General features: G+C 45.1%; 1 protein-coding gene across 18 annotated transcripts in view; it reads right to left on the bottom strand.

Annotated features, from left to right (window-relative positions):
* The window catches only part of SCRIB (scribble planar cell polarity protein), a 278,513-nt gene that overhangs the window by 165,185 nt on the left and 90,569 nt on the right, over positions 1-22,759 (bottom strand). For all 18 annotated transcript variants that reach the window (XM_073632382.1, XM_073632388.1, XM_073632384.1 and 15 more), the window contains exons 6-11: positions 18,785-18,848; positions 18,628-18,702; positions 12,069-12,213; positions 10,112-10,230; positions 5,728-5,927; positions 1,658-1,824 (exon numbers count right to left, since the gene is read on the bottom strand). In XM_073632382.1, the coding sequence (XP_073488483.1) occupies positions 1,658-1,824; positions 5,728-5,927; positions 10,112-10,230; positions 12,069-12,213; positions 18,628-18,702; positions 18,785-18,848 (770 nt within the window). The remainder of the gene's footprint in view (positions 1-1,657; positions 1,825-5,727; positions 5,928-10,111; positions 10,231-12,068; positions 12,214-18,627; positions 18,703-18,784; positions 18,849-22,759) is intronic.

Genomic DNA, 22,759 nt, shown 5'->3' with positions numbered 1-22,759 from the left:
AAAGTGGAACAAAGCTTACGCGTTTCGCACTCCAGAGTGCGCTTAGTCACAGCTATGACTAAGCACTCTCTGTAGTGCGAAACGCGTAAGCTTTGTTCCACTTTGTTGTGACCTGTATTTTGGATGACACTTTATTGAATAAAGGCATAAAAAATTCTTTTGGAGGGCGGCTGTCCAGAATTTCCTTTGATGATTAGCTTTAAATCGATGATAATATAAAACCCTGATGCAAATGAAAATGTTACCACAACAGAAGGGAAGCTGGGCACAGTAAGCCAATGAAGGAAGCACTGGCCCACTAGTCCAACATAATGGCAGTTCCCAACCACAACCAGGCAATGGAGGCATGCAGTGCATTAAGTGCTTCAAGACTAACCTTGCTTGTTGCTTCAAAAATAATAATAAAAAAAAAAAAAAAAAAAAAAAACACAATCCCAATATAATAACAGGTAAAAACAGAGAACCAAAAAAAAAAAAAAAATACCAATTTCCTTTGCATATTTGATACCTAGTGCTGCTCTATAGCACAAAGCTATTTTTAGTAATAACAATGAAATGAATATCAAAGGGTAGAAAGTAAATACAGACAAAGGAAATTGTGGTATCCTCTCATTTGGTGATGATCAGTGAAGAACTGCCCGCTTTTATCAGTCAGTGGAAAAAGAGGCACCTGAGGCAGACCATACAAGAATGGTTTTCGGTCGTTCAACCAGCGGGCCCCTCCCCCATCCACACATTTGGGGTTGAGTCCCGCAGAGCTATTGTATTCTGACAGCAGGGAGGCTTCCCCACTGGCAGAATACACTCATTAACACCGCAGGCTATAGCCGGCGACACTGATTGAGCTAAAAAATTTTCTAACTGGCTGGTTAAGAGATCAGCTTCTGCAAAACCAGCCTGCCCATATATGGTTTCGAAAATTCGGCCAGTCCCTGCTGAACCGGACAAATTTCAATCCATCTATGGCCGGCTTCATATTGCTGGTCAATGAAGAATGGATTTTTTTGACTGGTAGTTAAAGAAAGAATGCCCCCTTTTCAGCTAAAAAGATCATTTGTGTCCGTAGATTATTTTTGAAGAAGCAAAAACTGCTGATAGCTTAAAAAGGAGAAGCCCAGCCTGAGCTTGTTTGACTGTACTTCTCCTGTGGATCACAGGAGGGGCAATTCATTTTGCACTCCTGTGACCCGTTTTCATAGCTGAAGCCCGCTGTTGGCTGACGCCACAGAACCGGTCCAGGCTGGGGGCAAGATCTCGACAATATGGTCAGGATCCGCCCACAACCCTGGACCGGCACCTGGCTCAGCCTCTCAGCGAGCCGCTGGAAAACTGAGCCAGCCGCTCCCGCCCCCTCCATAGCTCAGCACTCCAGTGGGGGGGGGTTAGAGCAGAAAGCCGGTGGCTGACAGTCAACAGCTCTCTGCTCACGGAGCTCTGGGAACCGAGCGATCAGCGGTCTTTGATCGTTCAGTTCTCACAATTTTAGAGCCAGCGGGGGGACAGGATGCTGCATACACCTAGGTAAGTATGATTCTTGAAGAAAAAATAAATAAATAAAAAGCCAAACTTCTCTTTTAGGGAACCCTTGTCGAGTAAGATAGATCAATGCTTTAAAATGACAGAAGGAATGAAAAGCAGGAAGAGCTCTTTGCAGTACCGATGCTCGGAGGCGGCTGCTGAGGCAGAAGGTAGCAGGTGAGCACTTTGGATCCAGTTTTCTCATCATCTTCAGTCTGAAATTTCAGCATTGGCTGGGACTGATTCTCAGCCAACCAGAGAGCTTTCAAATTGAGGTTGGTCAGCGCAAAGGGCAAGTTCAGCAACCTGGTAATAAGAACAGGAAGGACGCTATAAACATTACATCAAGACAGATTCGAATACTAACAACACAATTAGAGATAAAACAATAAGAGCATCTGTCCCACAAGACAATACTGCTTCTGTACACACAAAAAATAAATTGATGAGTAATAAGTAATATAAAGGATGGGGCTTTAAATAACCCCTTTGTTCCTAGTCACTACCTCATGTTTCTTAGGGAACAGAGAGAGACGTATTGGGCCTTATGTATCAAAGGGGTTGATTTACTGAAGGCGATTCCACTTGGGGGTGCAGTTGCTGTAGATCTGAGGGGAAGATCGGAAATGAGGGGGGAAGATCGGAAATGAGGGGGGAAGATCGGTAATGAGGGGGGGGGAGATCGGAAATGAGGGGGGGGGGAGATCGGAAATGAGGGGGGGAGATCGGAAATGAGGGGGGGAGATCGGAAATGAGGGGGGGGGGGGGGAGATCGGAAATGAGGGGGGGGAGATCGGAAATGAGGGGGGGGGAGATCGGAAATGAGGGGGGGGAGATCGGAAATGAGGGGGGGGAGATCGGAAATGAGGGGGGGGGAGATCGGAAATGAGGGGGGGGAGATCGGAAATGAGGGGGGGGAGATCGGAAATGAGGGGGGAAGATCGGAAATGAGGGGGGGGGGAATCGGAAATGAGGGGGGGAGATCGGAAATGAGGGGGGAAGATCGGAAATGAGGGGGGAAGATCGGAAATGAGGAGGGAAGATCGGAGAGGGGGGGGGAGATCGCAAATGAGGGGGGGAGATCACAAATGAGGGGGGAAGATCGGAAATGAGGGGGGAAGATCGGAAATGAGGGGGGAAGATCGGAAATGAGGGGGGAAGACCCGAAATGAGGGGGGAAGACCCGAAGTGAGGGGGAAGATCCGAAATGAGGGGGAAGATCCGAAATGAGGGGGAAGATCCGAAATGAGGGGGAAGATCCGAAATGAGGGGAAGATCCGAAATGAGGGGGAAGATCCGAAATAAGGCGGAAGATCCGAAATGAGGGGGAAGATCCGAAATGAGGGGGAAGATCCGAAATGAGGGGGAAGATCCGAAGTGAGGGGGAAGATCCGAAGTGAGGGGGAAGATCCGAAGTGAGGGGGAAGATCCGAAATGAGGGGAAGACCCGAAATGAGGGGGAAGACCCGAAATGAGGGGGAAGACCCGAAATGAGGGGGAAGATCCGAAGTGAGGGGGAAGATCCGAAGTGAGGGGGAAGATCCGAAGTGAGGGGGAAGATCCGAAATGAGGGGAAGACCCGAAATGAGGGGGAAGACCCGAAATGAGGGGGAAGACCCGAAATGAGGGGAAGCTCTGCCGATTTCCATCATCCAATCATGTGCAAGCAAAAATACTGTTTTTTTTATTCTCCTTGCATGTCCCCCTCAGATCTACAGCGACTGCACTTCCAAGCGCACAGTGGATTTGCCTTTAGTAAATAAACCCCAAAGTGTTACTACTAAGAAATGGAGTCAATTTTCAGCCACCAATCAGAACCAGGTCCTGCTGTACCAGGTGGAATATCATCCATGGATTCATTATTCTCACCTGTGTCTAAAATGTAAAACTTATATCACTAACTGTAAATCCAAAATTCTACAGCTGTCATCACCACAGAGTAGAGGGGATATCATCCAATGGGAACACCTGTTCCAGTGAATACCGTCTAAAGACTCGTACACACGATAAAAAAAATATCGGGCGAGAATTTTCGTCCAATGAACTCGCGTACGATTTTCGTATATAGGTGTGTACACAACTTTCAACCGCCGATTCCGACTTTTCGTACAAAAACTTTCCGAAGGGAAAAACGCCAAAATTTTTCTCGTATGGGAACAAAATAAACAACTTTCGTTTAATGTGTACCGTTTTCGTACGATTTTCGTACAAGAAAAATCAGAAAAGAAAGACTGCGCATGATCAGAAACTATAAACAAAAAAAAAAAGCCTTTGTCGTACGAGAATTCGAAATTCTGAAAAAAAACGAAATTGTTGTCCCGATTTTCTTATAGTGTGTACCCTACATTAGAGTGTTTCTTCTCCCTTAGATTCTCTCCCTCACTCAGCTAATGAGATCTCAGTGCTGATAGAGAGGGACAAACAAGGATGTTGTGCAGAGGCCCGATGTCCTCCTTATTAACTGATGACATCATTGGTTGTTAGGACGCTGGCAGCTAGAAGGTTGTAATGGTGCACAATGAAAAGCCATTTAAGGGCCCTTTCACACAGGCGTTTCATTTTACTCCGACTGTCCTATGAGGCTGCATGACCCCCTGACCCTATGTCTGGACTGTGCTGATTGGCCCTGCGCTGATCATATGTACCCTCCCGAGAAAAAAAAAAAAAAACTATCTAGCAATACACAACAAACTGAGCATGTGCAGAGTGCCCCCAATGCTCTGTTCTATCAGGAGATGGATTGGGGCCAGTGGAAGAAGGGGAGGATCAGAAAAGACAGGATCAAACAGCCTTTTTACACAATGCAAAGGATTAACCCCTTAGGTTCCGCAGTGAGTATAAAACATGCTTTACTGCATAAACAGACTGATTTTACTGTTGTGGGTTTAGTAACACTTTAACTATTCCTTATTCCATTTAAAATTAAAAAAGGTAAGGGGGGGGGGGGGGGTTACAGTTTCCCCAAACATGAGCTTAGCTCTACCCCCCTACTATTATCATGCAGCATGGTGTCGGTCTCCCAGCTGGGTTCCTGTCAGCTCCGTCCACTTAATACTTGTGAGGGGAGTCACTTTGGGGGGGGGGGCTTGTGGAACCCAGCTTACCTTATAGAGCTCTGGAAACTACATGTCCAGCTCCCCCGGCCCCTCCTATGTGTAAACCATCCCGTGTCCATTAGGAGCACAGAGTGACCGAGAACCCCAGTCTGATCTGTGCCAGTCGGACTCGCTGTACAGCCACACTGGAATGTTGTATATATGTATATATTGTGTGTTGTCTCATGTTGTTGTGAACTCTTTTCTGGGATCGTTTGGGGTGTGGCTGTGTCCCATTGTTCTGTTGTGTCTGTCTGCTCTAGAAGTGTATTATGGGATGGATGTTTGTATTGGTGTTCCTGGCATGTAAACTGGGGGCATGGCAGAGAGGGGAGGATTCCTCCAACAGCCCTCCCTGCTGATAAGGTGGTCTATTGTTCAACTGTTGAATAGCTGCGTGTTCCTTATTGCTGATTGGACAGTTTACCCCGCCCTGAATCCAAGGGAGGGGGCATTGCCCCTGAGTGAATATCCGTTTGTACCTGTCTTTCAATAAACAGTCTGTTGTTTTCACCCTACATTGAGTTACGGCTAATGACTGGGTGCTCTGTGGGATCTTGGATTGTGTGGTGCCGGACAGAGGAAGCATTTACGGCAGGCAGACTCATCTTGAGTAGTGGGGGTCCGTCACAGTACTCAAAAAAGTAAACGCAGGAGCCAATACATAAATCGGCAGAGTTTACAATTATGTATGGACTCCAGCGCTTACACTTACCAAGTAGGCAGCTCTATGTGAGATATATACGGCAGAGAGGCAATACGCCCGGTGTAGTCAGCAATATGGGCAGATGTCGGCTCTGCCCTCCAGAAACAGAACACAAGTGACCTACTTACATATTTAGTTCAGTTTTCACAGCTTGGGAGAAACGATGGAGATTAAATTGCTAAAATAATTGTGTAAAATGCTTATTTTCTTCTTTTTTTTCCCGTTGCTGTCCTGTCTTCTATGACCAGACAGGCACCCTACTTATCAGCAATGACAAGGCCCATATTACAGTTGTGGGACAAACACATGTTAAAAAATAAAATATGCAACCCAGAATCTTTCTTCAAATGACATGTAATGAGACCAGCCCTGACAATAAATATAAACGCCCATATGTGACATTGGTACCTGTTGCCCGCCACGTCCAACACGTGCAGTTCCGTGGCATTGGCCAGCTCTGGCGGGAGAGAGGTCAGCTGGTTATCACGCAGGCACAGCATGTTTAGACTGGAACAGCCTCCGATCTCACTGGGCAGAGAGTTCAGCCGATTGCGGTCCACATTCAGATTGGTCAGCTTGGTGAGATTCCCCATAGACTTGGGCAGATACTGGGAAGGATTAAAAACAAAAAATCATTTTACAGTAAAATTGCAAATCTCCAGCAAGAGAGAAAACAAACTAGTGCTCATTGGAATCGATTTGCTTGTCAAAGCGGTTTACTCTGTAATTCTAAAACTTTTATTAAAAAAAAAAATTTTAAATGCAGTATATAGCACTATGAGCGCTCTTACTTTAAAGTGATATTAAAGGCATTTTTTTTAATACCAAACATGTAATACTTAACTGCTCTGTGCAGTTGTTTTTAAACAGAGCAGCTCCGATCCCCCTTTTCTTGGGTCCCCCACTGGCGCTCCCGACTCCTCAGAGCACGCAGTTTGCTATGGGGGCACCCAAGCAGGCGCGTTCCTGAGCCACTGATCTGCATATCCATTCAGATACGGAGTCGCGGCTCGGCCCCGCCCCCTCTCTCTCTCCTCATTGACTCTGCCTGTGATTGACAGCAGCAGGAGCTGATGCTCTTGTGCACGTTGCTGGATCGAGAGAAAGCTCAGGTGAGTATTTGGGGGGTGGGGGGGGCTGCTGCACAGTGCACACAAAAGGTTTTTTACTTTAAAGTGGAGTTCCGCTTAAAAAAAAAAGTCAGCAGCTACAAATACTGCAGCTGCTGACTTTTAATAAATCAGACACTTACCTGGCCCAGGGTCCAGCGATGCGAGGGAACGAAGCCCCGCTAGTCTCCCCCTCCTCTCTGCGGCACCGGCATTGTCGCTGTGGGCGCCCGGCTGTGGCTTCAGTCGGGCACGCACTGTGCATGCACGAGCGGCGTGCTGTGACTGGCCGGGCAATCATCTGGGACCTGTGACGTGTCCCTGATGATTGCCGAGAGGGAGGGGAGAGGTGAACTGACTTCCGGAACCGCGGAGCCCTGGGAGGAAGTGGGAGCTGAAATCCTGAAAAGAGGTTTTCCGCTACCCCCACCCCCCCAAAAAAATGACATGCCAAATGTGGCATGCCAGGGGGTCACCTTCACTTAAAGCGCAAGTTCCATTTTTGGGTGGAACTCCACTTTAGTGCAAAGAATGCATGAAGGCCGCAGCCATTTTACTTGTGGGCAGCTGAAGCTGCTGCCTGTTCACTTCCTGGATTTACAAAGACACACCAGGAGGCACACCTCCAGCTCTGCAGCTTTCATTGGCCCTCTTATGACTCATGCCCCCTCCCTTCCAGGCAAACTCTCACAAGAGTGAGAGAGAGAGAGCGCTGTGCATGATGTCATATACCTAGGCTAACGACCAGACAAGAAACAGGAAGTGGGCTGTATAAGGGATTTACTGGCAGAAAAAAAAAAAATGTCTTACTATCCAAAAATAAAACAATAAGGGCAGAAGATTTAATAGATGGAAAGTTGAAAAAATGACCGAAGGTCCGCTTTAAGTCCGTGTTTTAGACATTTGGGAAAGATCTTTTCTTTTATCTAGATCTTTCCATTCTTAGAGGAATATCAGATAGAAAAAAAAAAACTGTTTCTTTTCTTGCAGCCCTATATACATCTCATCATGCTCAGCGTTTTCTACTTAAATATTCCAAGTTGAGCAAAAATCCTTTAGGAAGGTCATCCACTTCTTCCAGCAATAATTTACATCTGGTAGTACTCTAGAGCCTCTGGATGAAGATGAATGTCAAAATGACAAAAGACTTTGGATGAGAATCTGGGTCAGAGAATCCTCTATATCCTGCGAGAGTGTTAGAGGGAGCAATGGAAGAGGAAGAAGCAGGCGGAGGTGGTGTGTTTTTACTTATTTATTTATTTTTACAAATCTGCCAAAAGGGATAGAAAGGATTAAAAGGTGCAATGGACAAACATACAAAAAAAACCCCAAAAAACTTTACATGTTGGCAATCAATTTGTCAAGGGCCTTCATCTGAAAAAACAAATGGGGAAGTTCCATAAAACAGAGACAGTAGACACTGCTACCAGGGAGCAATGGGCTCTGGTGAACCAATGTCCCCTACGAGGCCTCAGATGAGGAAAGAAGGTGCTCAGAAAAAGGCTCCCAATTAAGGAGGAACCCAGCCCCAAACAACGTTCCTGAACAGTGTTAGCATCAATGGTGCCTGACCCAACCATCACTGATGCCGTAGCATCCTTCATGCAGATAGCACATTGGAGGAGACAGATTAGAGGCTCAACGGCCACGTCGTGCAATGACCCATCTGGGTGCCATCCAGACCCCACCTCTAGTGCATTGCACAACTCCTCGTCCAGAAGCTGTGGGGCATAGATGTAATGTCGCTCCAACTGAGGAAAGCCCATCAACCAGTTAAGCAGAAGTGACACAGTGGGGGACTCACCCACACTTCCTAAAGCAAGAACCACAACACACGGAGGTTCCGGGACTTCCACCAGAGGAACGGCACCTTCCTCCAGAGTACAAGCCCTCATCAGGCACAGAAGGTGGAATAAGCCCCAGGTCAACCATACCGGTCTGATGGGAGTCCATGGGAGGTCAGTAACTTCACAAAAGGCAAACAGGATAGCACTTAGAAAGTGGTCTCCCACCACCCTGCCAGAGTTCCAGAAATTAACCTGTCTGATCAAACAAGAACAAGATAACTGAGGAGATGTCCCGTGGGATCCTATTTAAAGACTTCTAGCTTGAAGTGTTTTCTCCTCTTATGGGGGTAGCCTCACCGGCTCACGTGCCATCCTTGAAGCTGACTGAGGAAAAATAAATCTGAGATTTCAGTCACGTAGAACCTCTTGCTCAAGGTGACACGGAAAATAGGACTTCAAAAACGTGTGTTTTTTCTGACACATAGCACTGAACTAAAGTATTGCTGTTCAGCTTATGGAGTGTTGGCTAACTTGAGGAATGTAAACATTTCTGTGCATCCACAGTCATGTGCACTCACCCAGAACCACCCTGGCCTTTGAGGTGCATTAAAGATATTATATTTATCTAAATGTGTGTACTGTAGGGGTAACAAAGTCCAAATTTCTATGTTCTCTAGTCTAGACTCAATTAAATCAGGATGCGGCACATATTATATTTTCCAGTATCCACAGTACCACACTGTGGTGATGCATGGTAAAATATGTATTCATGAACCTTTCTGAACATGTTACACCCATATTTAGGATGTAACAGGTTTAGCATTAGACCCCTTTTGGCAGCGAGTCGGTGATTTTATCCCCGTACTCTCCGCCACAATTCAAAGACAGTGCGGTTGATTGATTCACAGATCCCTTTCTGAAGTTCTCAATGAACTACCACCACATTGTTGAACGCTGTGGTAGTTCATCGATCCTTCCTATCCATGTGAAACCGCCTGCCCATATGATGTACGAGGCAGACAGCTTACACTGTCCAGGAATCCAAGTAGAGGGAGAGTATCACCGCTTCAGGTGGGTCAGATCAAGGTAAATAAAAGCATCTCCTTCAGTCTAGAAGTCCAGGTGCTGGCAATGCTATGGCAGTTCGACATCAAAGAAATTCTAGACATCCGCTCTCCAAAAATATTTGCCTTTATTCAATAAGGTGTCATCCAAAATACAGGTCACAGCAAAGTGGAACAAATCTTACGCGTTTCGCACTACAAGGAGTGCTTAGTCATAGCTAAGCTCAGCTATGACTAAGCACTCCTTGTAGTGCGAAACGCGTAAGCTTTGTTCCACTTTGCTGTGACTTGTATTTTGGATGACACCTTATTGAATAAAAGGCAAATACTTTTGGAATGCGGCTGTCCAGAATTTCTTTGATGTCTAGCAGACAGCTTACACTGACAGTCTGCAGGAGACCCGCATGGCATCTGCTGATCGCTGGTGCAATGCTTTCCAGGCTCCTGAAACAAAAAGTAATAAATGCACATTTTTTTTACCTGCAAAAAATATGTCTTATTTTTATGTTAAAAGGAGAATATTTCCTTTAACCAAACCCCATCTGGAGAATATGATGTAGGCTTCTATTGTTAGTTGCCTTGCGGTCATGGTGATCCAGCAGCCAAAGGACTGTCTGATCCAGTACAAGTATGCAGATCAGAAGTTCGGACTTTCTGCATGCTTATCCCAGGTCAGTGCATAGAAAGTATTAAATGTCACAAGTTAGCCAGACAACTAGTATTTGAAGGAAGCCAGAAAAGCCACCGACATGACTCAACCCCTGACAAGTCTTTGTTACATCCTATTGATTTATTCTAGAGTTCTTGATTAGTAATGGGGGCACCAGATTACCGTCAGCAGGTTCTCAGTAAGAATAATCTCGCTCATATTTTCACAGTCTCCGATGGACTCGGTCAGCTGGGTCAGACGGTTCTGATCCACTTTCAAGATGGACAATTGTTTCAGGTGTCCTAAAAACAAAAAAGCAGAAACATATTAAAGTGGGCACACCAAAAGGAAGGGACCTTACTGGCTGAACCATGCAGCCTGGAGGCTAACCAATGAGAATCCCGAATTCTGACTAGGGGACTGACCTATCACCTACACCCAGTGCCTGGAGGCTAACCATTGAGAATCCAATTTCTAAAAAAAGGGCCTGACCAATCATACCCAGTGGCCAGGAGGCTAGCCAGTAAGAATCCAAATTTTTGACTAGAGGACGGTCTTATCGAATGCACCCAGTGCCTGGAGGCTAACCAGTAAGAATCTGATTTCTGACAAAGGGCCTAACCAATCACCTGCACCCAGTGGCCTGAAAGCCAACCAGTGAGAATTCAATTTCTGACCTATTGCTGGCACCCTTTCACATGGGGGGCGGGCACCCTTTCACATGGGGGGCGGGCACCGCTCAGTGGGGAATCTGTCCGCTGATCCCCGCTGAGCAGGCTTGTCTATGTCCACTACACTTATGCAGAGCAGACACAGCTGTCCTCTATGGGCGGTCGGATGAAAATGGACTGCCTGTCCATTTACACCCGACGGCCATCTGATCCGATCCGCCAGAAGGATGGGAAATGGATCCCCATTTGTCTGTTTTTGGCGGAAAGGATCAGATGTTGGAGGGCGTCAACGGACAAGCACAGTCCATTTACATCCGATCGCCCATATAGGGACAATGGATGGTCCCATCAGGTCTGCCTAAAAAAAAAAAAAAAAAAAACCCAGACAGGTGGACCCGATCAGGTCGTCCGTGTGAAAGGGGCCTTACTATAGCAGACTTCATATGTAGAGTGGAACCTCGGATTACAAGCATAATCCATTCCAGGAGTATGCTCGTAATCCAAAGTACTTGCATATCAAAGCGAGTTTTCCCATTTTAATTTGTTCCGCATTGACTTCAATGGGATGCAATACCGCATGCGGCCAGAGGCGGGGGGGCACCGGAGAGCCTCGGAAACGGCCAAAAAAAGGCCCGAGCACACTTCGGCAGACCTCGGCAAACCTTGGAAAGACTTCCTACCCGAGATTTGCTGAGATTTGAAGAGGTCAGCCGTGCTGTACTCGGGTCTTTCCGTGCATTTCCGAACGTGACGTTCAGCTCTGCTCGGCTCCGGCACCCCCCCCCCCCTCACCTCAGGCCAAAAGCGGTACTGCACACCGCTTTGGCCTGAATCGTGTTCATTTTGCGAGACAACACTCGCAAACCGAGTTACGATTTTTAAAAATACAGTGCTTGTATTGCGAAGCGCTCGTTAACTGCGTTACTCGCAATCCGAGGTTCCACTGTATATGGAAGCTCATCACTTTGAGCTGCAGATGAATGCAAAACAGTAGATACAAAAATATCAGTATAACCTTGTATCTATTTCCCCAGCAAAATAAATGTTACTTTGTATCCCATCAAAAAAAAATGTTACTTTGTATCCCATCAAAAAAATATTGTTACTTTGTATCTCTATCTCCTATCTGAACCATGTTTATAAACAATGCGTCAGATGGTACAGTTTTTTGACAGAAGTATTTACACGGCAATTTCTGCTCATTTTGACAGTCGGGAATTGCCAACAAGTACAAGGGGTGAGCAGCAGAGGGCCAGGACAAGGAATATTACACACGTCTGAAAAGACATTACTTTAACCAGTTGTGGATAATGGATATACTGCAGACCTCTAAAAAAAAAGTATATGTAAAAAAGCATAATAATATCTGTGAAGCTACAGCTTCCATACCCAGGAGAAGTACAATCATGTTTCCATTGATTACAGAGCTCTGCACAGGTGTTCAAGGCTCCCCGGGAAGCTGTACTAACCTATTCCAGATGGTAAGCTGGTCAGCAGGTTCTGAGATAGCAGCAGGTCGGTGAGAGACACAAGGCCGCTGATCTCTGCAGGAAGTTCCTCTAGCTTGTTCTCGGAGACATCCAGGCACACCAATCGCCGTAGATTCCCCAATTCCTGCAATACAGTGGAGAGGGGGGGGAATGGAGAAAAGGTTACATGTGCTAGCACAGACCACCAGTGCTGAAGTGCACACAGTTATAACACAATAGTAAAGAAGTTATCAGCACTCCAAGCGGAGGGCTTGCAAAATTTATTATGAACACAAATGTCACAAAAAGGTCAGATAAAATTTCAGGACCTCTCAGGATTCCCTTCTTCAGGGCAACTCATTGAGGTCACCGAGTCGCCCCGAGGAAAGAGATCCTGCGAGGCCTCACAACGTTCTCTATTTGACCTATGTGATCTTATGGGGGTTGATTTACTAAAACTGGAGTGTGCAAAATCTGGTGCGGCTCTGCATAGAAACCATTTAGCTAGGGCTGGGAGATTTTCTTAAAAAAAAAAAAATCTTCGATTCTCTTAAAAAAAACTCGATTCACGATTCGAATCGAGTTTTTTTTTTTTTTTTTGGAAATCACGCCGGTCCCGAGGCGCTGCGGGCATGAGCTTTTAGGCGAGGCCGCGGCTTCGGCCTAGTCCGCGGCGTCCGGCCTCGCGGACTAGGCCGGAGCCGCGGCCTCGCCTAAAAACTCATGCCCGCAGCGCCTCCGGACCGGCGCGGTGAAAAAAAAAAAATCTAAAAAAATCGATTTGCCTAAATTTTGAATCGATTTGACCTCTCAACTCGATTCAAGATTTAAATCGATTTTTTTCCCAGCCCTACATTTAGCTTCCATTTTTTTTTTTTTCACTTTGTCAAAGCTTAATTGAACAAGCTAAAGTTAGAAGCGGATTGGCTTCTATGCAGAGCTGCACCAGATTTTGCACTCTCCAGTTTTAGTAAATCAACCCGCTATGCGTTCAGCTTGGAGGGCTGGCGATTTACTTACTACTGATTGTGCATGACGGAAGCTGTTGCAGTCATTCCAAGCACCCCCCTTTGGTTTATAACTGGTTCAGCACCATCCAGATTGTGCAGCTCTAAATAATATTTGCCTTACACAGACACAACCCAAAGTACTTTTAATAATATAAAAAACACAACCACAGAGTCCGAGATGGATCTTCTGATTTCAGGCCTCTACATACAGACACGGGCGGACCAGCTCAAGGCCTTAAATTATACAGAAGCATGGTCCAATGGTTATCTTTGTATTAAAAATTACAAACAATGCACAGAAATCAGGGTGGATAAAAAGCAATGATTTTTTTTTTTTTTTTTTAAAGATTTTTTCTTTTTTAATTAAAATCAGATTTTTTTTATTTTTGTCAAATATATTTTAATAAAATGCTTTTGGAGTAAAAATGTATCTAAGGATAGTTTTCTATTTAAGATACATTAATCATTTAGCTTATTCAGCATGAAATTGAGCTTAGTTATGTAGCATGAGGCTGTATATTCTGCAATATTTACATTTTTGGTAAACTCATTCAATAAATCCAAGCTCTCTGTAAGCTGGGATAACATGGGGGGCGTGGCCTGGACGGGCATGTGAGCGGACACACTACACGGAGCTCCCGCCACTGATCCTTCTAATATCCTGATCCCGCCACCGATCCGAACCCAAAACCGACCCACCAGCATTCCGCAACCCCACAGGACACCTCACAACACCGGCAAACGGTTCCGAAGGCTCAGAATGACCAGAAAGGGGGAGAAGGGAGCAGCAGCAGCGGCGGCCCTGGATGGGCAAGATGGCGCCGGCTCTCCTATACCACAGCGTGCGGCTCGCACAGACAAGGCACAGGAACTGAGCGGTAAGGCAGCGAAAGCTGGCAAACAGTGGGGGAAAGAGCAGCCCAGGGACATGGTATACTATGCCCAAAAAATGCAGGGACAGAGCGATACCTCCCCCCTGAATCAGCAGGCATTGGCAATGGACACTGAGGGACAAGAAGGCGCCATGACACTAGATGACACGCTGCCATTAGAAGGCTCCCTGACCCTTAATGCAGATGGTACTGACCCCATGCAGGAAGAGGCACAGCAGCCTACACTAAGTGACATTCTACGGGCGGTACAGAGTTGCACAGCGTCTGTAAATGGACTGAAAATGCAATATGGGAGTCTCACTGAGACTGTAACCCTCCTGCGTCATGACATTCAGAAGATCAGGGAGAGAACCACAGCGGTGGAGGGAAGGATTAGTGAGGTGGAGGATATACTACCCCCCCTCACTAGGGATACTAGAAGTGCATTAACTGTCGGTGAGTTAACAGTGGGTCAGAGGAGGAGCCACTGCGGGACAGAGATGAAAGTTGCCCTTTAATAATTATGATTTAAATGGAGTTGATTTAAGTCAAGCTTTTTTTTACTAGTGATTTAAATCAAATCCACCCTGCCAGAAATAGAACAGTTAAAGTTTCTTTGTTACACAATTTAATAATGCTTACAGTGGAACTCCAGAAAAAAAAAAAAATACTTATACGACGCAGCCTGTCACTAGTTTTTAAAACGGCAGTCATTGTTTAGGAGTCCCTCCTCTAAGAGCCCTTTCACACTGGGGCGGGGGCGGCGTCAAAACGCTGCTATTAGTAGTTTTACCGTCGGTATGCGGCCGCTAGCGGGGTGGTTTTACCCACCGCTAGCAACCGAGAAAGGGTTAAATACCACCGCAAAGCGCCTCTGCAGAGGTGCTTTGCCAGCGGTATAGCCGCGCCGTCCCATTGAATTCAATGGGCAGAAGCGGTGAAGGAGCGGTATACACTCCGCTCCTTCACTGCTCCGAAGATGCTGCTAGCAGGACTTTTTTTACCGTCCTGCCAGCGCATCGCTCCAGTGTGAAAGCCCTCGGGGCTTTCACACTGGAATGAAAGCAGCGGCACTTTCGGGTCAGTTTGCGGGCGCTATTATTAGCGCAATAGCGCCTGCAAACCACCCCAGTGTGTAAGGGCTCTAATAGTTTTATTACCGGTTGGTGCCATTAGCTGATCTGTTATTTCTGTTTTGATTAACTTAATTAATACTCTAAAAGTTAATTATCTACCTAATAAATTTTTATATAGCACTTGAATTTTAAAAGGGGGCTGTAAGAAGCATAAAGGTGGAAGCATTGATTAGCACTAGCAGTGATCTCTAGCAATTTCAGGTAATGGTGTCTAAACTTGGCCTCTTGAAGCATGTCCTCCGTCTCCAACAAATCCAATATCATGTTTGGAGTCTCTGAGCATCTCCTGTATCATGTCTGCCGTCTCTGACCATCTCCTGCATTATGTCCGCAGTCTCTGACCATCTCCTGTATTATGTCCGCAGTCTCTGACCATCTCCTGTATCATGTCTGCAGTCTCTGACCATCTCCTGTATCATGTCTGCAGTCTCTGACCATCTCCTGTATCATGTCTGCAGTCTCTGACCATCTCCTGTATCATGTCTGCAGTCTCTGACCATCTCCTGTATCATGTCCGCAGTCTCTGACCATCTCCTGTATCATGTCTCCAGTCTCTGACCATCTCCTGTATCATGTCCGCAGTCTCTGAGCATCTCCTGTATCATGTCCGCAGTCTCTGACCATCTCCTGTATCATGTCCGCAGTCTCTGACCATCTCCTGTATCATGTCCGCAGTCTCTGACCATCTCCTGTATTATGTCCGCAGTCTCTGACCATCTCCTGTATCATGTCCGCAGTCTCTGACCATCTCCTGTATCATGTCTCCAGTCTCTGACCATCTCCTGTATCATGTCTCCAGTCTCTGACCATCTCCTGTATCATGTCTGCAGTCTCTGACCATCTCCTGTATCATGTCTGCAGTCTCTGACCATCTCCTGTATCATGTCTGCAGTCTCTGACCATCTCCTGTATCATGTCAGCAGTCTCTGACTATCATGCTTGATTAGCTGCTTCCCTGGCAATGACAGCTCTGAAACCAAAGTCATTGTCGCATCCAGCTTTAGAAGTTACAGAGGAAATGGCAGAATGAATGTTTCTCTATCGCCTCTGTATCTAGCTAACCCAGCCATTTACTGTGGTCTTCTCAGAGGAACAGAACAGCCCTGGAACCTGGGGAGGCACGTGGGGGGAAACAGCCCTTCTCACTACAGTAAAAGTGATCACGGGCCTGCAGAGCCGTCCAGATCACTTTTACTAAACAGTAAATGGCCCGCCAGCCATGTGCGTGTTTTAACCACTACTGTGTTTCCCCGAAAATAAGACCTACTGTGATTTTCGGGAAGGGCTGCAATATAAGCCCTACCCTGAAAATAAGCCCTAGTTTAAAGTACTGGTAGAGTGCTGGAATCCAGTCCGTTGCAGTAGTGTATAGTGTAGACTGTGTGATCCAATTGTGCCAAGTATAAATATTGTGCCTTTGGAAAAGCACCACTCGGGTATCAGCCGATCTCCTGCCTCTCTGCTCCTAGCTGTCAGCGGGGGATTTCACCCCCCCCCAGTGCTCGGAGTGGGGAAGAGAGATCCGGCGGGCTAAGGAAGTGGCGAGCTGCGCTCAGCTGATCTCCGCTTCTCCAGTCAGTGGGGCCCCCAGATCTCGGGTTCCCCTCCCTCTGCATAGCTCCGGCGGGGTCATGGAAGTGGCGCTCAGCTGATCTCCCCTTCTCCATGCAGTCAGAGGGGAATCTCGGGCCCCCTGCAGAGCTTCAGCGGGTCAAAGAAGCGCCCAGTGGCGCTATAAGAAGGTATGTGGCACTACACTATTTGCATTGTGCAATACGGAGTGAATTCCTGTATTCCACAAGCACTTTTATACAGGGGATACCCCGAAAATAAGACCTGTCTCTTTTGTTGCCAAAATTAATATAAGTCCTGAGCTTATTTTCGAGGAAGCACGGTATCAACCAGGACATTTTTGGCAGTCAGGAAGCAGTTAAAGACATATAAAGCTTTTATTTGGTGCATCATTAGAGACTTCTGCCAGCTCTTAGTCCCAAAAGGAAAGGTAGATTTACATCCTCTTCAGCAGAGGGCATCACGCAGGCAGAGGGCATCACGCAGGCAGAGGGCATCATGCAGGCAAAGGGTTAGGTCAGTCATAATTAGAGACTGCAGACATCCTACAGGAGATGGTCAGAGACTCTGAACATGATATAGGATTTGTTGGGAGACTGGGTAAATCAAAGACAGACTGGAGACATTACATGAGACTGCTAGAGAACACGGCTTTCACCAATCAATGCTTCAACTTTTTTACTTCTTACAGCCCTCTAAAAAAAAAAAAAAAAAAAAAATCTTGCGTCACATTTGATTCTTTTCTTGACGAGATCCATTATAAAAGATATGGGGGGGGGGGGGGGGGAGATAAAGGGGATGGACAACACAGAAAAAAGCATGATAGTGTGAGAAGAAGAAAAAAAAAATAAATGTAACTACTGGTAGCCAATTTGAAACATTATTTTTCTCCACTCAGAGAGCACCTAAGTAAGCAAGACACAGGGGTCAATTTTGCTCTGGAAATTTTATAGATAAGCAACTCCTATCCTCATATTGATTAGTGGTTAGGAAAGGTACACTCCGCATCTTTCCAAATAACTGTTGTTTATTTTGACACAATTGAAGGTTTTTATACACAGGATTACGTAGGTATCACATTAATATTACAACTGTACTTGTATGGTAACAAGGGGTGTAACATAGGCAGGCTAATTCTAATCAGGACTTGAAAGAATGCAAACATGTAATGAAAACATTGTTAGTGCCGTGTGCAATTTGCACAGTACAAAATAGAATACACTAATATACAGAACTTACAAGTTTGCTTTACAATTTACTAAACCTGGAGAGTGCAAAATTTGGTGCAGCTCTGCATAGAAACCAAACAGCTTCCAGGTTTTAGTGCCAAAGCTTCATTGAATAAGTAGAAGTTAGAAGCAGATTGGCTACCATGCACAGCTGCTACCATGGAGTGCTCCATCGTTAGTAAATCAACCCCACAGACTACTGTCTGAAGGTGCTGAGAAAGTCTGAAAGGCCACAGGTTGGGCAGCAAGGAGTTAAGCGTTGGGGGTACAATTTTACTTCCTTTTGCACCGACAGCCTCATATTGAGGACAACCACCGCAGGAAACCAAGAACCAAAAACCAGCATACCATGTTAATGAAAACCCCCTCTATATGAAACCCTTTTAAACTCCAAACTGTTTGGATAAAGCCCAAATGATTCAGCAGAGCAACGATAAACCTTCCCAGGGGCTTAAAAAAAATGCTGTTTCTGTTCTGAACCAATAGACGGCGGTCAGGATTTCTCCAAGATGAGGAAACTGAATATCATTCAGTCTAGGAGTCAATATTCACTGAGCTGGATTGCTGAGGCTTGGCATGGAGACGGACAAAGGGGGTCTAGATGTAATTCTATATCCATGGCTTGTAGAAGGAAATGTTAAACCTCTGATCATGGAACCCCCAAAACAGAACATGCTAAAATCACTATACACCACCATTGTATTCAACACTCAGGTGAGCGAGGTGGCAGAAAAACTCACCACAGGCAGAGACGTGAGCTGGTTCCGGTCCAGCCACAATTCTCGGAGGTTAGGAAGGGCACCGAGTGTGTCAGGCTGTGATGGAGAAAACAGGAGAGATTAATAGTTCAAAAATCAGAAGACAAAGACAGCTTCCGTCGATAGGTTCTCTCCTTACCAGAACTTGTAGGTCATTGCTACCGAGATCCAAATGTTCCAATTTAACCAGGAATGAAAGAGACCTGCAAAACAGCAGATAAACATCAGTCAATGATGCAAAAAAAAAAAAAAAAAAAAAAAAAAATGGTTTTCCAATCTTCACCGTCGCAGAAACTTTCTTACAACATCGCCTTCTTTCATCCCCGTTGTGACCGGATATCAATAAGACCACAATCCCACCTCTTCTGACACCAGTTTATCCTGATCCCACCTCTGCTGTGACCATATTATCCCTAAAAAGATCCCAATCTCTGCTATGACTTGATAACCACTAAAGAGATTCCAACCTCTGTTGACCCCAGATTATTGGACTACAAACTCAACTTTACTTTACCACTATACAGGCTATTCTTCCTTCAGTCTATCATGAATGCTACTGCAAGACCCAATGTAATGCACCACAATTGTGTGAATGAGCCCCAACAAAAATCACTGGGAATTCTCACCCTCCTAATTTTGTCTAACAATCGCTGTCTGGCCAGTACATTTAATGGCTGGCCGCCATCTAGCAACTGCAGTTGTCTAAAAGGGTATGTCTGGGCATTGCATAAATTTACCCCTGAAACCATTCCCTCCCCTCTCCGCTAAATTAAGTCCCAGCATTGGGAAAGAAAGGGGTAATACTGACAGTACTACCAAAACCGGACTTTATGGGCCAGGAAACAATGGAGAAAGGAATAGAGTTGTATGCAAAGAGCTGCGCTTAGGACAGTAGTTTAGGTGTGCTGCCTCCCTTAAAAAAGAGCTTCCCTAGGGATTCTCTACTAACTAGAATTATATTACCAGGGGTTGTGGCGCTTCCTGTAGGGTAATAAATGGGAGGGGTGGTTACCCAGATGGTTTCCTTCAGTAGATCCCAATGGAGGTAACTGGTACCTACCAGGGAGAAAAAACCTTAGTTACCGTGAGGGTATGTGTGTCTGCACCTACACACACATATCCCCATGCACCCGTGTGTATCAGCAGATATAAATGAATAAATAGATGAGCAATGTCTTCAAAGGGTCTGGCCTGAGGCCCGTAATAATGTGGTAAATTTACACCATATGCCACCACTAAGTGAAAATATCAATACCATATATACATACTACTGGTCTAAAATAAACCATCAAAATAAACCTTTGCTCATCGTGCAGAGAAAACACATGTAAGTATGAGTAAAAGACATTACATAATATCAAAATAGTGCCAATAAACGTAATGAAATCAATTAAGTCCAAAGAAACAATTTAAATCCTTAAAGTGAAAAGACTTATGTGAAAAAACTTTTTAGTGAAACAGTTTTTTGTTCAGATCCAATGTTTCAACAATTCCGTGACTTGAGTGCTCTCGAAAAATTCCTGTGACTTTTGTGCACCCCCTTTCGGGTCCCCACTCACCAGATCCAACAGCCCCAAAAGGGGCGACCAGCATAAGATGTCTCAATCACGATCTCCTTTCCACGATAGTTATACGGGCTCCCCAAGGTGGTTTCCGTGCCTCTGATTTTCCCAATGGATTCCTCCAATCTCAGATGGAACAGGCTGCAAGGGGAGTTGCGGTCCAAATATTCTCTCCCCCACCTTCCTACCGAGCATCCAAATAGTTTCCCACTATTGGTTTCAATGTTCGCAGTGGCTCCCTCATAGAAAGAAAAAATAGGAAGCTCCCATGGTGTAGTATATATAAAACGCTTTAATTCAAAAGGACTCCATCAGCTTACAGCGGAGTAAAAAAATAGTAAAATAAATATGCCATAAATTTAACTAAATAAAACAACCAGTGAATAAAAACAGATTAGCTCACTCAGAGATACCCTGAGAACAGGCCCGTAGCGGTAAAAAATGTTGAAAATACGTGCCGCTGGTTAGAGCTGTTTGCGCTCCACCTGCGTTCCAGCTAGGGCCCGTACCCGGAAGTGACGTAGCGTGCGTGGCGTCGTTGTACGCGTTTCGTCATAGGACGTCTTTAGCAACCTTTTGGGGCTGTTGGATCTGGTGAGTGGGGACCCGAAAGGGGGTGCACAAAAGTCACAGGAATTTTTCGAGAGCACTCAAGTCACGGAATTGTTGAAACATTGGATCTGAACAAAAAACGGTTTCACTAAAAAGTTTTTTCACATAAGTCTTTTCACTTTAAGGATTTAAATTGTTTCTTTGGACTTAATTGATTTCATTACGTTTATTGGCACTATTTTGATATTATGTAATGTCTTTTACTCATACTTACATGTGTTTTCTCTGCACGATGAGCAAAGGTTTATTTTGATGGTTTATTTTAGACCAGTAGTATGTATATATGGTATTGATATTTTCACTTAGTGGTGGCATATGGTGTAAATTTACCACATTATTAGGGGCCTCAGGCCAGACCCTTTGAAGACATTGCTCATCTATTTATTCATTTATATCTGCTGATACACACGGGTGCATGGGGATATGTGTGTGTAGGTGCAGACACACATACCCTCACGGTAACTAAGGTTTTTTCTCCCTGGTAGGTACCAGTTACCTCCATTGGGATCTACTGAAGGAAACCATCTGGGTAACCACCCCTCCCATTTATTACCCTACAGGAAGCGCCACAACCCCTGGTAATATAATTCTAGTTAATGGAGAAAGGAATATTGCAAAAAAATTGTCATATTTATTGAAAAATTTACAAAATATACACAAAATAATGAAGATAAAAACCATCATACATATGCATTATAATATGGTACAGTGAGCCCTTGTGCGTCTACACGTTTCACTGTTAGGCTTCTTTCGGGACATGACCAAGGTTCAAAGACGCAACAGATAAGAGAAAAAATCTCACTATCTTGAGTTGGAGTATACTGATTTTATATATATATATATATATATATATATATATATATAATCTCAAAAGCTTAGGGTAGGCGATGGATATTCACAGTTCAAAATCAAAGCTAAAGTAGCATAGTAAACAGCAGGGGCAAGTAACGGCTTCACTACAAAAATAAAGGCGGCCAACAGAGCAAAGATATAAAGTATATATCACAAAGAAGGGGAACCCTTAATGAGATTTAATGCTGCTTGAAGCTGGCAAAAACTGACAGGCCATGCTGTCCATGAAGCATACATTGAGGAAGCGTGCCCCTGGGAGACAGCCTGCCGCTGTACAGCATTATTTTTTTTTTTTCTTTAACTTTTTCTGTTGCAAGAAACAGTTATTACGACCTGTGTCATCACCTTGGAGGGTGGTCATTCTAACTGGGGAAGCTGGTGGGAAGTCAGTATCTATTGAGGGAGGTAAATGGGATGGATTTACTAAAAGGCAAATAGACTGTGCTCTATGCAAGTGCATTTGCTCCAGAGCTTAGTAAATTAGCTAAAGCTTTACTATACAGAGAATACCCAATCACCTGCAAGGAAAAAAAAACTGCATATTTAGTTTCACCTGATTGGATAATGGAAGTCAGTAGACCTTACCCCTCATTTAGTAATTTCTGGAGCAACTGCACTTGCTGAGCGCACAGTCTATTTGACTTTAGTAAGTCAACCCCAATGTGTTCAGCTTCATTGTAAAATGTTGGGGTTGGAGGGATGTCAAAAACCAAAGAATTTCCAATTTTTTTTGGAGGGATCGAAAAAGAAAAAAAAAGACCGGCTGCACTAATGAGGCGTACACACGGTCGGACTTTGACGGACCAAATCCGGCGGACAATCCGATCGTGTGTGGGCTTCACCGGACCTTCAGCGGACTTTTCCAGTTGCAAATCTTACCGACTTTAGATTTGAAACATGCTTCAAATCTTTACGTCGTAACTCCGCCGGACCCAGAAATCCCCTCGTCTGTATGCTAGTCCGACGGACAAAAACCGACGCTAGGGCAGCTATTGGCTATCAACTTCCTTATTTTAGTCCGGTGTACGTCATCACGTACAAATCCGTTGGACTTTGGTATGATCATGTGTAGGCAAGTCCGTTCATTA

Source organism: Aquarana catesbeiana, linkage group LG05 (assembly GCF_042186555.1).
Source record: "Aquarana catesbeiana isolate 2022-GZ linkage group LG05, ASM4218655v1, whole genome shotgun sequence".
NCBI classification, from domain to species: Eukaryota; Metazoa; Chordata; class Amphibia; order Anura; family Ranidae; genus Aquarana; species Aquarana catesbeiana.
Note: the sequence above shows the minus strand (reverse complement) of the source record. Positions and strands in the feature narration are given on the sequence as shown.